The sequence below is a fragment of the Sminthopsis crassicaudata genome, chromosome 1 (genome assembly GCF_048593235.1).
Source record: "Sminthopsis crassicaudata isolate SCR6 chromosome 1, ASM4859323v1, whole genome shotgun sequence".
NCBI lineage: Eukaryota > Metazoa > Chordata > Mammalia > Dasyuromorphia > Dasyuridae > Sminthopsis > Sminthopsis crassicaudata.
Genome location: NC_133617.1, coordinates 418,630,458 through 418,646,599, shown reverse-complemented (window position 1 = coordinate 418,646,599; position 16,142 = coordinate 418,630,458). Strand labels below are relative to the sequence as shown.

At 50.7% G+C, this 16,142-nt stretch overlaps 1 protein-coding gene across 4 annotated transcripts in view; it reads left to right on the top strand.

The window, feature by feature from the left end:
- The window catches only part of CNTFR (ciliary neurotrophic factor receptor), a 93,043-nt gene that overhangs the window by 64,900 nt on the left and 12,001 nt on the right, over positions 1-16,142 (top strand). For all 4 annotated transcript variants that reach the window (XM_074280241.1, XM_074280240.1, XM_074280239.1 and 1 more), the window contains 3 exons: positions 12,525-12,642; positions 12,886-13,052; positions 15,208-15,371. In XM_074280241.1, the coding sequence (XP_074136342.1) occupies positions 12,525-12,642; positions 12,886-13,052; positions 15,208-15,371 (449 nt within the window). The remainder of the gene's footprint in view (positions 1-12,524; positions 12,643-12,885; positions 13,053-15,207; positions 15,372-16,142) is intronic.

The following is a 16,142-nucleotide window of genomic DNA, read 5'->3' as shown; positions in this document are numbered from 1 at the left end:
CCCTGACCAGTTGAACCTTGGTGGAGGCTGGTCCAAGAGAGTTGCTGGAGAATGAGAGCTGAAGAGAGAAAGAGACAGACAGACAAACACACAGAGAAAGACAGAGAGAGAGAGAGAGAAAACAGAGGCTCTGTGTGTGTGTGTGTGTGTGTGTGTGTGTGTGTGTGTGTGTGTGTGTGTGGAGATGGGGGGGTTGTGCTTTTATGTAATACAAGAGGAGTGTTTGGAATCACCTCGGTTATCTGCTTTGTGAATTATGTGTGTGGTGGGGAGGGGGAGGGCAGAGAATAAAAAAAGAGTTAAGGACTCCCTCAGGGTGTCTTTCCCGGGAACTTTACCCTCCGTCCAGATTGAACTTCCAGTTCCATAAGCATATGTTCTGGGGGTCTATTAGCAGCCTCACCTCAGACCTACCCTTCTGAGATTACAGTTCCCCCAGAAAATCCTGTTCTTCCTCCCCTGTCCAGATAACAATGATTTTGATTCTCCAAGTTTTTTAAAGCTGTTTTTGTTTTTGGTTTTTTAATCCTTGACCATACTCTTTTTTTCTCTAAGTATAGGCTACAGAACTAATTCTCGTTATCTTATGGCTGTCTAAGCTCCCCTTCCCATGCAGCTATTCGACAGGTAGAGAAACTGAGACCCAGGATAAAAAGACTATTGCTATATTTCAGAGCATCTACTGGTAAAGACTGACCCAAATCTGGGAGGAAAAGTCTGGCGTCTCAGTTGACTCAGCTGCTCCCAAACTGCCAGACGAGGAATGGGGAATCTCCTGGGTCCCCTAGGACTTGAACAGTCAGTCTCTGGGAAGCTTCCGTCTGAGGTGGGAAGACAGTCCCGTCCTGGGTGCATCAGCCCTGTCTATAACAGGGGCGGTATGGGAGAGTGGAGAGTGAATTCGATTTGGGTACAGGAAGAGCTGTGATAGAGCACTGGACCTGTGCTTTTCAGACTGTGCGGTTGTCATTTGATCCCTCTTAGCCTCAGTTTCCATATCCATAAAATATGGATAACAACACTCCTACCTGTCTCAGTGGGCTATTACCAATTCTGAAATGAAGTGTTGTGTGTAAAGCACTTTGGAGGCTTTGAAAGACTATGCACGGCAGTTATTATATGAGGTAAAATCACGGTCCTACCCTTGGAGAGCCCTTGGCCCTAAGACCACGCCCCTCCTCCCTCTTCTGACAGACTTTAAGTGGAGATATCGCACCTCCTAGGTAGAGTTGGGAGAGGCTGAAGGCCTCCCTGCTTCTGCTCCCTCCATGTCCTTTTTTTGTCCTCCTTGCTGTTGCTGTCTTTCTTGGAACCTCTTCGAAGCTTCTCCCCCTTCCCTTTCCGCCTCCCTCCCCACCCCTGCCGGGATGTACAAAGCTAGGCTCCTCATCCCAACCTCCCCGGAAGGAATTTCCTTTCTGACTGGGGCCCCTGCCAGTGCTGGCCACTTTGTCCTCTTCCCCTAGGCCCTCACATGTGGAATCACTCCTTCTGCCCCACCCAAAGCTCTTATAACCATACTTCCTGTGTCCTCCCTCCCCCCCTCTCTCACCCCTGGTCTTCTTGACCCCATCCCTGGGTCCCCCAAAGTTTTCTTGAGAGTCTTCATAATTTGTTCTTTCTCTGACCAAGCAAATGGCGTCTTACTGCATGAAATGCAAATTCAGGAAGGAACTAGAAGCTTCCTAGCTTTCCTCTGAAGTCTTTGAGGGCTTCCTGGAGGAGGTGAGAATTGCACAATTGTATAGTCACTTTTTCTTGAGACTAGTGGCAATGTTGAACTGCTTTGTGACGGAGTCATCTCGGTCCCATAGGATTGTAGACTTGGAAAGGGGGTCACTTATTCTATCCCTCCATTTAACAGCAGAGGGAACTGAGTCTGAGGGATGAGAGTTGCCTCTGGCCACAGCTGGGTTTCCAACCTAGGGCTCCCAGTTCTAGCCCAGAATTCTTCCCATCATCCAGGACACCCGAGGCTGGCCAGCAGCGTGTCTTGGTTCTTGCTGACGTTTTTCTTCCCACTTCCTCTCTCCCACTCTACTCTGTTTGTGCCACATTTCCTTCGGTGGCCTGTGAAATGGGTGGGGAGCAAAAAGAGATCATACAGCCTCCACTAATTTGCCTCTCTCATATAAGGGACCCAGGTGAGCAAAGGGTGGATAAGTACAGCCCATCTCATTGGAGAGTTGGACTTATTACAGGGTGATTTCCTCTTTCTGGGTTCAAGAAGATGGGACAAGGAGACGTTGTTGGGTGTTGGGTACTGTACAACGCAGTTCACTGTGAACTACTCATGCTGAATCCCCTCCCCCCTCCACCAGTGCTTGGGTGTCCAGGTCTTGGACTGCCAACACCCCCCCATCCTACCTCCGCCCCTTGCATCCCTGCCATGGGTAACTTGACCCCTGGCACATGGCCTGGCATTCCTTCATCCACATGAAAGGGAAAACTCCCAGCCTCCCCAACTCACTCTCTTCTCTGATGGGACGCCCCTCCCCCTATGCCCTCAGGATCTCAGGGCCTGGAGTGACCTCCATGGGTCATCCTTTTCTGCCCACTATCCTCAGTTACCCAGAGGGGGTCATTCTCCTTCAGGTGATCCAGGACTCCAGATCTCATATTTCCTGGGAAATCTTTCTTGATTTCTGCTTTGTATTTTTCCTGCTGCAGGGTCAGACCTGAGGACCCTATATGCATGAATGTGTATGTGTATATGTGTGTGTATATATATTCACACACACATGCACACTGACAGACCCATAGACCTCTGCATGCACTCATGTGCACACAGACATTTGCACCGACTTCCCAAGGACAGACACATGTTTAGACATCTGGATGTATGCACAAGCACACAGATACACATTTTGCCTTAGCTCAGAGTTTTTCTTCCCCTCCCCAACTCCTGTTTATTAGGTAGGTAGTACCTCTGGAGATGTTTGGCTAGATAGTCTTTAGAGATCAGCGGAGCCCCTCCACCCAAAGCACCCAAATAGTCGGGTCTCCAGGAGCCTGTCTCCCCTGTCTGTGGGGGAGGTAAGGGCTCTGGAAGATAAATCTGAAGGAGGCCCTGAGGGGAGAGCTGGAGTGGACCAGAGTTAAGGAAGGAGGAACTAAGATTAGAAAGCAAAAGACTTCTTCAGAGATGTGCGGGGACAGAGAGGGGGAGAATGGAGAGTGCGATTAGGAAGGCAAGGGTGTCCTTCTTTGGGACTCTCAAAGTCAGACTGGTAGGAGAGGGCTGGGGGAGCTGGCCAGAATTAACTCCATCTGTCAGCAATCATTCTCTGCCCCCCCCCCCCACTAATCCCTCAATTCTCTGATTCTCCAGTTCACACCCTCAGCTCCTAGAATATTTGTGAGATATATCACCCTGCCAGGTCATCTGATATAGCCTCTTGCAACCATCTCTCTTCTCCCCTCTCTCCCTCCTCTTTCCCTCCCTCTCTCCCTCCTTTCTTCCTTACCATATTCCTTTCCCCAGAGGGCTGGGGTCCCTGGGGTCCCCCTCCTCATCCTACCCTCAGTAGCACCTGGAAGTCTCTCTCCTAGCCTATTTCCCAGGTTAGTTGTGAGATGCTTGCCAAGTGCTTTGCTGGATGCACTCACAGCATAACCAGAAAAAGAGAACGCTGGGTTCTCATCCTGTCTCTGTCATTAACTCCCTATGGTCAGATCTGGCCTTCAGAGGGGATTCTTCCAACTGACCACTTGTGATTCCTCGCCCCCAAACAGTGAAGCTTTAATAGAATTTCAGGCACCCCAACAGGTAGTTAAGGAAGAGATTTTTAGGCTGGGACAAGATATTCCTGGTGTTCTTCATGTCATATTTTGCAGGTAGCTACATTTCCTGTTGATGTGTAGGACAGTGCTGCATAATGACCTGCACAGACAGAAACATGTGCTGCTATGCCTGTGCATGCTCATACACACCATAACGTAATATTATTTGCACACGCATGCATGTACATGCATGTAAAGGGTATCCCCAAAGTCTTAGAAGAGTATATTAAAGTTTTAAAATGCCCTCAGACTTGGTTCACTCCATGTGTATTACATTGGTACATCTGTGTGCATAAGAATAAGAGAAAGAGGAGGGAAATGAATGCATGCATTCGGTGTTCCATTATATACAGACACGACCATACACATGTAATGTCCAGATAATGCTCCTGCACATGTGGACTTAAGGCACATACACACAGCGTCTGTTACTCGGGGCTCAGAGTACCCCGGAGCAACATCCCCGTGTGATGGAGGAGGAACAGACGTAAATTTCCAGTCTGAGAGATTTCCTAGGGAATTTGGGGGATGATGGGAGGGTGTGGTCTGTCCTGTTTCCTTTTTTTCTGAGTTTTTCCAGGAGTGATGATCCCCCTCTGGATCCCTCAACCATAAATCCCTACCAGACCTCCGTTCTCCTACCAGAGCCCCAACATGTGGTGGGGTTGGGCAGTGTTCTGATGGAGCCGAGGAGGAGAGCGGAGAGGAGGGGCAGGGAGTCATTTCTTCTCTTTCTGGAAGCCCTTCCTGACTGCTCCTACCCCCAGCACCGCCATCTCATACTCTGTCCTGTGATCAGCTCCCCTGCCCTTACCACTTACCAACATGCGTGGGGCATGGACCCTTGTTCTTACTGCTCTTAATCTGCCTTTATCCAAATCCCTCTCAGTTCACTCCTCTAAATGTGGATGGTAGGAACAGTTTTATAGAACCATCTTTCACTTTGTAGATCTTCCCCCTATGTACTTGGGTATTCCTAAAACACTTCTCCCAGGGTATACCCTTCCTCTCTCCCTGCCTCCAACCTAGCCCCTTGATTGGGAAGTCCCTTTTGCCATCCAATCTGTATCCCTTTTGCAACTGGGTCAGTGTGATTAAAGAGAATGGGCCTTTTAGGACAGACACCCCCTCTTCCCCACCGGTTGTATTCCTTCCTTCTCTGACTCCCAGTGGGGAGGTGGGGCCTGGGCTGCGAGGGCTTTGCTTACAGCCCTTTTCCATGCAGCCCTATCTTTCCTTTGCTCTGGAAAATGTGGCCGGGTTGCTGACAGACAGCACATGTGGCCGGACGTTTGTAACCGATTCCCGGCCCCAGGGACTTGGGTGGAGGAGGTGGGGAGCGATGGGGGCCAGGGACAGGGAAGGAGAATTGCCCCCTAAAGTTCACAGACTGGGGTACATATACTATTCCCGTTTATTCACCCCGTTATTTCTTCCTGCTGTGGTGAGATTAGGAAGAAATAAGCATGAAGGTTTGAGGCTAGATATTAGGAAGAACTTAATTATGAGCTGTGGGGTGGGGGGGAGAAGGTAATGGTGATCTCGGAGTTTTTGTGCCCCATCTCCTCGTCTGTTTTTTTAAAGAGCTTTTTAGAACGACCATCAAAACCTTTGGAACTCTTACATCTAACAACCCCTCCAAATTGGCAGTTGACCACAGGGACAACTTTTGGATGAACCTAAAAGAAAAAGCAAGAGAGTGAGAGAGAAAAAATGAATATGTATATGTGTCTATATGTGCGTAATTGGGATAGTAGGGACTGTCTTTTTCCCTGAAAATCTATAGTTCCACGTGCACAGCAGGTGTGTAGTACGTGTTTGCTGAATGAATGAGTGTACATGATACAGGTAAACTTCCTTTAGCACGTCGGAGATATATCTATATATCATTATATTTGCAAGACATTTCTTACACGTCACATTATATATGTGTACAGACTACACATACAATAAAATCATGTTTATAGGCTGTAGGTTAAGAAGCCCCGGACTTGAGAAAAATCAGTTTCCTTCAAGCTCGAGCAGTCCGGGATTCTAAGAGGGGACTCTTTCCCTGTAGGTCCAGAAGAAATAAGGGAAAATAGGACCTGTCTCCTTCCCTCTCTCCCTCTCTCTTCTTCTTCCTCCCTCTTTCTTTCCTTCTCCTTTTACCCTCCTCTCTCCCTGTCTCTTTTCCATGTCTGCCTCCTCTCCTCTGCCTCTTCTCTCTTCCTCTGACTTTGAGTCACCCTTCCTCCTCCCTCCACATTCTTGGTTCTTTAATGTGTACAAATAGAAAATGCAGTTTATTAGTCTGTTGAGTGAATAGGAGCCAATACTGCCCCTGTCTTGGTGGTGATCGCGGCAGTGATAGTGGGGGTGGCTGCGGAAATGAGACCCATTAAAGGGAGAGATAAATAAGTTTCCCCCCAGAAACCCTCTACCTCTTTTTCCTCTTTGGGGCCCTCCTAGAGAAAAACCCTTTAGACTGATATGCCTGGGTCCCTTTACCTGTTCCATCCTAGCTCATTCCAACATCTTCATGACCATCTCCATCTTCCTTTGAATCTCAGTGCCTGGGACTTGCATGCGATTTCTGCTTCCAGTGACCAGAACCAGTGCTTTGAGATTCCCTGGAATCTACTACTCTCTGCCCCTGTTTTCTCTCTTCTCTCTCCCCTAGGGCTTAGCCATGGTGGGCCTCAGGCTTTGGGGGATTTGGGATAGACCATAAGTCCTATACCTAGGCCAGATGTTTGTTCCCTGTCCAGGAATCAAAGGCCAGGGGTCACCGGTTCCCTGTGAGGTGGCTAATGAGGTAACAAGGGGGCCCATGTTCCCAGGGGAGGCAGGAGTTAAGTTTATTAGCCCCTGGAATCCAATTAATCTTGAAGGGTATGAATCTTTTGGAAGGGGCGGAGTGGGAGAGAGGGGTGTGGCTGAGCTGGGTGCAGTAGGCTAGCAGATGTTTACAACTGGTCAGACCTACTGCTGTTCAGATTCAGACCCCTTGGTCTGGTCTGGTCACACTTAATCATCAGCCATAGCAGGGGTTGCGGTTAGATTGTGAAAGTGCCCTTGCAGGTAATAGAGGCCGACCTAAAAGAATGAGTTAAGTTACAAGAAAGGGAAAGAGAACCTTTTTTTTATTATTGTCGTTCGGTCATATCTGACTTTTCACGGACCCATTGGGGTTTTCTAGGCAGAGATTCAGGACTGATGTGCTGTTTCTTTCTCCTGCTCATGTGGTAGATGAGGAAACTGAGGTAATCATGGTTAAGTGACTTACCTGGGGTTATGTAGCTACTAAATGTCTTTGGCTAGATTTGGACTCAGGGAGACTGGTCTTCCCGGCTCCAGCCTGGAACCTCTATTCACTGTTCCACCTAACTTCCCAAAGAGATCCTAAGGAGGGCAAATATGGGGTGAATGAACTGATCTCTATTGGCTCCTGAGATACTGGATGAAATAGTTCCTAGGAATTGCCACTTCTGATGGCATGAACAACACGAGTCTCTTCTCAGGCTTGTTAATCTAGGATGTTTAAAAAACCCTGCAGAATGAGGTGAAGGTAGGAGTTCAGGGCAGAGATTAGGGACTAAATCTGGAAAGTCAGGGAGCCTGGGGGATAGGATTCTATCTCTCTCCTCCCCCTTTCTCCCCCTCTCCACCTTTTTCCTCCTTCCCTCTCTCCTGATCACCCTCTATTCCTCTGTCTCCTTCCTCTCTCCCTCTCTCTTCTTCTTCCTCCCCCTTTCTTTCCTTCTCCTTTTACCCTCCTCTCTCCCTGTCTCTTTTCCATTTCTGCCTCCTCTCCTCTGCTTCTTCTCTCTTCCTCTAGAACTGACTTTGAGTCACCCCTCCTCCCTCCCCCCCACATTCTTGGTTCTTTAATGTGTACAAATCTGTTTCTGCCTATTTATATCCTTTGGCCTGGGTCTCTCTTGATCACTCTCTCATTGCTTCTTTCTGCCTTGTTTTTGTCCCTTGTGTTTTTGGGTTTTTTTTGTCTATTTGTAGCTCCAGTTTCTCTCTCCAAGTACTGCTTATTTCTCTTCCTAGGTCCCTGGCATTTTCTGAGTCCTAGATGGGCATCTTTCTCACTGCTTACCTCTATTTCTCCATCTCTTTTTCTCATGGGCTTTCTTTCCCCTAGGCAGGATGACTCCTGTAGTCTTTTTCTAGCATACGATTCTCCCTCCCTTTCCTCTAGCCATCCCCCTTTCTAAATCTCACCGGTTCTTTGAGGTCCAGCTCAGATTCCAGTTCCTTCAGGAAGCCTTCCTTGACTGTCGGAGCCACATGGCTCTCTCCCTTCTCCGGCCTCCTCAAGTACTTAGCATCTGAGCCCCACACTTTCTGTCCTTGATCACACACTGTCCTGTTTTATTCTCTAATGACTTCCTGCACCTGAATCTCCTCTTCAGAGGTTGGGGATGGAGGCTTCTTTTTCTTTTCCCTATAAGCAGAGCCCAACCCAAGGGCTTCAGTACAAATCCCTCAGTAGGAAACTGAGGCCCAGAATGGGGGGGGCACTTGCCAGAAGTCATTCAAAACTGCTGAATTTTGGTCATGCAAAACTAGGCTGTAGATGGAATTTCTGCAGAACCCTGCAGCCAGGAGGAAATGATGGTAGAGCTAGGGGTATCATATTGGGGAATCATTCTGATAATTGGGGGTGGGGTGGAGGTAGCGTAGGCTGGAACCCTAGAGAACACGGAAAATAGCAAGCAGAAAAAAATCAGAGCAATAGGGCTCGGCTTTTGGCTTTGCTCTTGCTCTCCGTCTTCTCTGTTTCTCTCTTTTCCTCTCTGTCTCTCTCTTCCTCTTTCTCCCTGTCTCTCTACTCCTCTCTACTTGTCTCTCCCTGTCTGTCTTTGTCTCTGAAAGAGACCCCATAGGCCCAGAAAATGTAAGACCTCTTCAGGAGACCAAAGCAGACTTAGAATCAGCATTCTTGCCTGGACCTGCCTCCCCCAGGAAGCCCTCCTGGGTTGTTTCCAAGACTCTCCTCTGGCTTCAGGCCCCACTTCTAGCCCCTGATGATTGATTAACTGGTAGGAAGAGTAGAGGGGCCAGGGTATCCACCCCCACCCCCCAGGGACCCACCCCAACCCCTTAGCAGCTGCCGCAGTTGTTTCATTTAGCAGGTGAACAGAGAGGAGCTTCCCCTGTGCCGGGTTTGTTGTTTTTCTTTAATTAAACATCTGGAGTTTCTGGCCAGGGTCTGGGATGCTTCATGGACCCTTTGCTGACAGGTTCCCCCTCCCTCTGAACTCCCCTCCTAGAGACAGGGTCTTCCTCTCCTCCTTTCTGCCCTGGGGGAGCCCTTGGTCTGAGGAGGGAATATCTAACTCCTGACCTTGGGGAGTCCCTATTTGGGGGAGTTGGGAAACTCGGGCCCCCCACTTCAAGTAGCCTGTGTTCTGGGGTGGAGAGGAGTACAATTACTTCTCTTAAAGAGCCCCAGATCTCGGGGTTGGGAGGCAGGCAGGGTTCTCTCCGAGAGGGAGTTGTCTGAGGGAGCCTTACCCTGGGGGAACCTTAGGTGTTAGGGGAGAGATCTGGTTTCCTCTCTCTTAAGGAGCCCTTCATTTGAGTGGGGAGGAGATCTGGGCTGGGTAGTAGTCAGGATATGCATATAAATAATCTCCAGGCCTCCGCGGGGTGAGCTGAGGGGGATGGAGATGGATCTGCAGAGGCTCCGTAGAGGTCACCTTCTTCAGCATTTCCTGTGAGGGCTGTGTGTGTGGTACAGTGCCAGCACCCCCAAGTTTGGAGTCAGAGGACCTGCGTCCTAATCGCAGCTTGGCTGCTGACTACCTGTGTCACCTTGGCGAGCTTTTCCCTTGCTCTGAGCCTCAGTTTCCTTCGGAGGCTTCCTACCGGATATTCCCAAAGGCTTCTTCTGCCCCAGAATCCTATAGTCTTATGGCTGAGGGTGAGGAGGAGGTGGGGGCAGGGGAGGGACTGCACTCTGGTCCCCATCCCTCCTCTGCTGCCTTAGCTTCACTCTGTTTCTGTCCCTCAGTCTGTCTTTCTGGCGGTCTCTGTCACCGTCTCCTCCCCCACAGCTGGGGGCTTGGCTAAACTCCAGTAACCCCATTAAGGAGGCCTCTGCCCTATTCCCTCCCCCTCTCCCCAATCGATACAGCCGGTTCCCTTTCCGGCTTTACCCATGCATAGTGGAGCAGTCTCTGGGGAGAGGGGGTGTGTATGGAGCTACAGCAAAGGCACAGCCAGTTGGCCTCCGGGTGGGCGCCCCCCGTGACCCGAGTACCTGGTTCCTCCTGTAAGGAAAGTTCCCATTCCCCTTCCCAGCATGGAGCAGTTATGCATCAAGAGAGCTGAACACTGAAAATAACTGCAGCAGGATTAGCGTGGATCTCTCTATCTGTGCAGCTAGCGAGACAGCGCTGCGGGGCCGTAAATTTAGAGTCGAGAGGAACCTAACCTAGTTGGAAGCTAACTTGTCGGCCGAGTTATTTTACAGATGTGCAGACTGAGGCTCGAGGGGTTGGTTTGTTCAGGATCACGAAGTAAGTCTCAGAGTCAGGGTTGGAGCCCATCTTTCTGGTTTCACACCCAGTACTCCGGCTGCCGTGTCCCGATGCATTATTAGGACCTGAATGGATTTTAAGTATGTGTTGGAAATGGATGTGTACTGGGATAGGAATGCATGACCGTGGACATGTGCCTTGATATGGGGGCAATGAGGCAGAGAAGTAAGGCTTGTCTGGGCAAGGTTTTAGACAGGTTCTAGGATCTGCAAAGATCATGGGAGCTGTTTATCCCAGCCCTTCTGAGCACTGAAGGAGGTGACTTCTCCCCTGCGGAAGCCAGCAGCTCACTTGCTGGCTCTCCCGCGTTCGCTTAACGCCTACTTGAAGACCAGTGCCTGGTCAGAAGGGGGCCTTCCAGACTCATTTTGGCTTGGGGTTTGGGGTGGGCCTTGGCACGTCAGGTGCTGGAGGAGAGAGGCTCCCTTGGAGTTCCTCGCTTTTCTCTTTTCTGACCCTGAATCAGACACCACCTCCAACCAGTTGACTCTCGCGTGATTTGTCCAGTGCTGTTGATTCAAGGGATAGATGGGAAGCAAGGAGGCGTCCCAGCCCTTCCCCCTCGGCTCACTTCTGCCTTGCTCTGGGCCTCAGTTTCCCTCCTTCACTTTCATCTTTATAATGAGGATAGCGGACGTTTTATAGTGCCCTTTACATAATTAGCTCATTTGATTCTCACCAGCCCTTTGAGACAGGGATTGTAGTAGTTTTATTATCCCTATTTTACTAATGAGGAAAATGAGGCTTAGAGAGATTAAATTCCAGGCCCAGGGTGGTGTAACTGAGTGTTAGACGATTCAGACTCAGGGCTCTCCATCCAACCTCTCTTTTTGACTCGTTTTTTTTTTTTTTCCCTTTTCTTTTCTCTCTATTTTTTTTCCCCCTGAGGCTGGGGTTAAGTGACTTGCCCAGGGTCACACAGCTAGGAAGTGTTAAGTGTCTGAGGCCAGATTTGAACTCGGGTCCTCCTGACTTCAGGGCTGGTGCTCTATCCACTGCGCCACCTAGCTGCCCCTTCCCTTGATTTTTGTAATAAAGCGTACTAATAAAGGACTAAGGAAATGAGAGGTAGACAATGGCATAGAAAAGAACTGGGGTTCTCAGTGGACTCCAAGCCTGGTGTGAGCCAACTCTGTGTCCGGAGAAGCTCTTTCAGCCTTAGAATGTGGTGATACCCTCGTGATGCTTAGGATAAGGTCAGACGCGGTCGGTTCCACATTTTAGGCAAAGTGGAACGTTCCAACAGGGAAATCAAGGTTACTAGAGGAATGGGAAGAAGTCAGGGATCTCAGTGGGTACAAGGGCCCCTCTGCCTGCGTGATCTTGGTTGTCCTCTGCCCGAAGCTTCCTGAAACTGGGCTCCCTCATTGGTGGAACCGGGAAGCCGGACTCCGCGGCCTGAGTCCCCTACCTGGGAAGCCTGGGGGTCAGTGGGGAGCCCTGCGATTTCACACATGGCGCAGGCGGCGCCTAAAGAGCTCTAAAACGCCTTTTCTTTCATTTCCCATCGCTCCGCTATTTCGGGGTGGGTTGGGGGCTGCCTGTCTGGGATTTTCTCAAAGAAAGCCTCTGGGATCACTTCTGCCTCTGAGCGTCTGGGATTCCGAGCACTGGACCAGGAGTTAGGGTGCTAGTGCTTGGTTCTGTCACGCAATAGCCGTGTGACCTTACTGGGCCTCGGTTTCCCCCTCTGTAAAAGGGGATAATAGTCACACCTGCCCTGTGTATCTTACAGGACGTTATTAGGGTCAAAGGTGCATTGTAAAGTCCTAAAAAGTACGGTGTGGCTGCAAGGCTGTGGTCATTGTTCCCACCAAAGGCAAGGCAAGATCATTAACAGTGCATCGGGCCGAAGGGTGGCCGCTGCGAATAAGGGAAGAGTTGAGGAAGGGGAGGAAGAAGGGGTGGATGGAGGCTGCAGAGACCAAGGAGCCGTTGGAAATGGGGTCTTCTCTGGGAATGCTGTCTCTTCCCTCCTCTCCTCCCCCCACTTTATGTGGGTCCAGACACTGCTGCCACCTTGTGGCCACTTGAGTTTGGTCACCATATGAGAGGGTGCTGGGTGCGGGGGAGAGTGGGAGCCTCCACAGAGGCAGGGGCGTGGCAACAACCCCCAGCATCCTCCCAGGTAGGTGGAGGAGTGGCTACCTCAGGTGGCTCCTGAAGGCCTGTCCCCCTCCCCCTTCCCTTCTCTCCCCTCAGTGCCGCCCCGAGAGCCTGTTCTCACCTGCCGCTCCAACAACTACCCCAAGGGATTCTACTGCAGCTGGCACTTGCCCGCACCCACCTTTATACCCAACACCTTCAATGTGACAGTTCTGTAAGTTCCCACCTCCCGTTCCTGGGAACCCTGCTGGGGGAACGAGGAAGGCTAGGACGGTATTGGGGGGTGGGGGTGGGCTGGGGATTTATCCGGGAAGGTTCCTAGCGGAGAAAGCCTGGGGTGTCTGCCTGAGAAGAGGGGACGGTGAGCCGTGAGGGTCCCTGAGCAGCAGGTAACCTCTGTCCTCCTTGACCTTTTTCGCCTCCTCTTTTTTCCCTTCTCCGCCTTCTCCTTGGGTAGACACGGCTCCAAACTGTTAGGCTGCGAGAAGGACCCAGCCCCCAAGAACCGGTGTCACATCCGATACACACACCTCTTCTCCACGGTCAAATATAAAGTCACGCTGACGGTCACCAATGCCCTGGGCCACAACTCCACAGCCATCACCTTCGACGAGTTCACCATAGGTAAGGGGGAAGCATGGAGACTCGTTTCGGAAATTAATCTGCTTAAACTTCCAAGCGCGGTGGAGACGAGCTCAGAGTGAGTCCTTGCTGGAGGGAGCCTCGAACTGGCTTCTGAAAGCCACGGCGCTCCACAGGATAGACATAAATGGATTTTACCATGAGCATCCATGAGCATTCTGTCCTCAGACACCTTGGGGGATGCTGGTGGCTTCCTTCGCTTTCCCCAGTTTGAGTTGCCTTAATTTCCCAAAGGCAGGTAATTAACTGCCCATTATCTCCTTTAGCTGGTGAAATCATTACTCCCATCATTAACAGCCTACCGCTCCAACACACTCAATAAACACCAGTGCCCTCTGGAACAGCCGCCCACCAGGCGCTTCTGGAGAACAGGGAGGACCGGCACTGAGCTCCCTCTCCGCAAGCCCCAGTGAACAAAGCTTGGAAATGAGGCTATCTGGTCCTGTCATAAAGCAATCCTGTTCCCTTTATCTCATGTGTCATTAAAGGGGGCCCTCCAGGGGAACCTCCCAGGAAGTCCTCCTTGTGAGGAGCACAGCCTGACTGCCAACACTTCCAAGGTCCCTCTCAGTGTTCCTGTGGGGATTCTCTCAGCTTCAGAACCCTGGACCTGTCCTCATCCTAAGGGGCGCCCGGATTCACTCCTTCCTTGTCCCCACATTTGCCCCCGTACTCCCTGGCAAAGGAGAGACATGACTGGGGCGTGGCGGGGATGGACTGTGCCTTCATTTACCTGGTCTGGATTTCTCAGTAGATGCCAGTCCCGCCCCTCTCAGACGGGTGAGTGGGTGTGCAGAAGGGCAGAAGCCACGTCTCCCCTCAAATGGGGGGGATCCTTGGAGGTAAAAGCCATGTCTTCATTCAGACGACCCATTAAGGTTTTCGGGTGTGTTGCTGATGAACTGCCCTAGTACAGATGACCAGTTCTCAAGCTCTCACCCCCACAGATGTTGTTCCACTTGTGTCTTATGCTCTCTCCTCTGCTGACCTCAAGGATCTGCTGATAGATCCTTTCTGGGTGAGCTGGCCCTGACAATCCTGAACCTGACTGTATTTTGGGTGGGAGGAAGAGTGGAGGTGCTGGATGAAGGCAGAGACCAGGGCTATTATGCAGAACAGCTGCAGCCCCCGCCCCCAACCCCAGCCCCTTCCACCCAACTTAATGGCTTCCTTAAGTTTCGGGTGATGAATGAGGTGTCAGAGCAAGAGACAGGGCTGGGATAGGCGCCTCTCCTACCCCTCCGTGGCCTCCTCACTCCAGACCTCCTCTGTCTCCCCTGGGCTCCCCTCCCCCAGCCTGTCTTGTCCCTCCCAGATCCCCCCTCCTTTAGTCTCCTCCTAACCTGACCCTAATGCACCCCCACCCCCTTCCAAACTGTCCTATTCTTTCCCTAGGTCTTCCCTTCCTACTTCCTTTATCCCTGTCCCCTTTCTTCCACCCTCAGACCAGTCTCTTCCAGCCATCCTTCTGTAGTCTTCCTTGTCCATGCGAGGGCTTTCACTTTTCCCTCAGCCTCCTCCCAGGCTCTGCGAGGCTCCCTTTGCCCATCCCTATCCTCTTAGCTACCTCTTGGTCTTCTTCTGGCCCGTCCTCCCCTCTTCAGACTCTTTCTCTTTTCCACCTTCCTCAGTCTTTAATTTTTTCTCTTTCCAAATCTGCTCTCAGCCTCTTCCCATCCAGTAACCTTCCTGCGCACCAGCGATCCCTCTGATTTAGCCCCTGGACTCTCCAATCTTGGCATCAGGCCTAGGCAGAACCCATTTTAAGGCAAAAGAGACCTCAGTCCTTGGCCGCCTTGATGGTCCAAGACCAGCGGACAGTCACCCTAGGAGCTGTGGAGCAGATTAAAGACCACAGGGGACATTCTCTGGGTTTATTTTACAAAGGTCTGATGGAGTAAAATCCCCATTCCCTCCTTCGCCAAGTCTGATGCAGACTTATTGGTATATTCCTTAGAGTAGAAAGGGGTAGGTGCGGTCCTGCCTGGCACATAGGTAAGACTGTGATGATTGGTGGGGGTGAGTAACTTCCCTGGAATGGGAACTGGTGGTAACAGTGAGCATGGGGATGATGGCTATGGGGACAACGTTAGGGACAAAGTTGATGATGTCAGCAGGAGTTTTTTTCCCCAATCAGTGAAACCAGATCCTCCAGAGAACGTTGTGGCCCGGCCTGTCCCCAGCAGCCCTCGACGACTAGAGGTGACCTGGCAGACGCCCTCTTCCTGGCCCGATCCGGAATCGTTCCCTCTCAAGTTCTTCCTCCGATACCGGCCGCTGATCCTTGACCAGTGGCAACATGTAAGTTTAGCTCCGCCTCTGGGGGCAGCTCGGTGGCAACTTGTGAAAGGACAGCTCCTCCAGAGGAGCACATAGCTGTCTGCTTTCAGAAGACAGATCTTCACGGGGTCTGGAGGCTTCTATCGCTTCTTTTCAGGAACCCATATTGTCAAGGTCTTCCCAAGCCCAAGTTCCCCCTCATTGTATTATTATGGTTTCTTTTTTCTCTCCTTCTATAGGGAAGACATGAAATGAGGAGGGGAGAGACATTCCTTTGAAAGGAAGAGAAACTGAGGTACTAGGAAGGGAGGTCAAGCTCCTAGCCAGGCTAGGACTCAGATCCCTGTCGCCCGTTACTTAACTCGTTTCTTGCTCCTTCCCAGACTGAGTAGTTTATGGACAAAAGATGAGAACTAGGAACTGATTAACCTTTCTCATCAATCTTAATCTCTCTCTCTTATAAAAAAGAGAGAGAAGAGGTATTAGCCTGATTCTTGTTATTGCCATGGAAGGGAGGGCAGCGGGGTTAGTGGGGACTGGGATCCAGGACACCAGGTCCTCATCCTGGTCCCATCAGTAACTCTTTGTGTGATCTTCAATAATGCATTTCCTTTTCCTGGGCCTCTGCTTCTTTATCTCTAAAATGAAGAGGTTGAGTTTAAGTGATCTCTTAGGTTCCTTCCAGCTCTACATTCAGTGACTCAGAAATATTTGCAGAGTACTTCCTGTGTGCCCAGCCCTGGGCCCAGCTGAGCTGTGAAGGAGACAGGAGAAGGAATAGATACAGGCCTT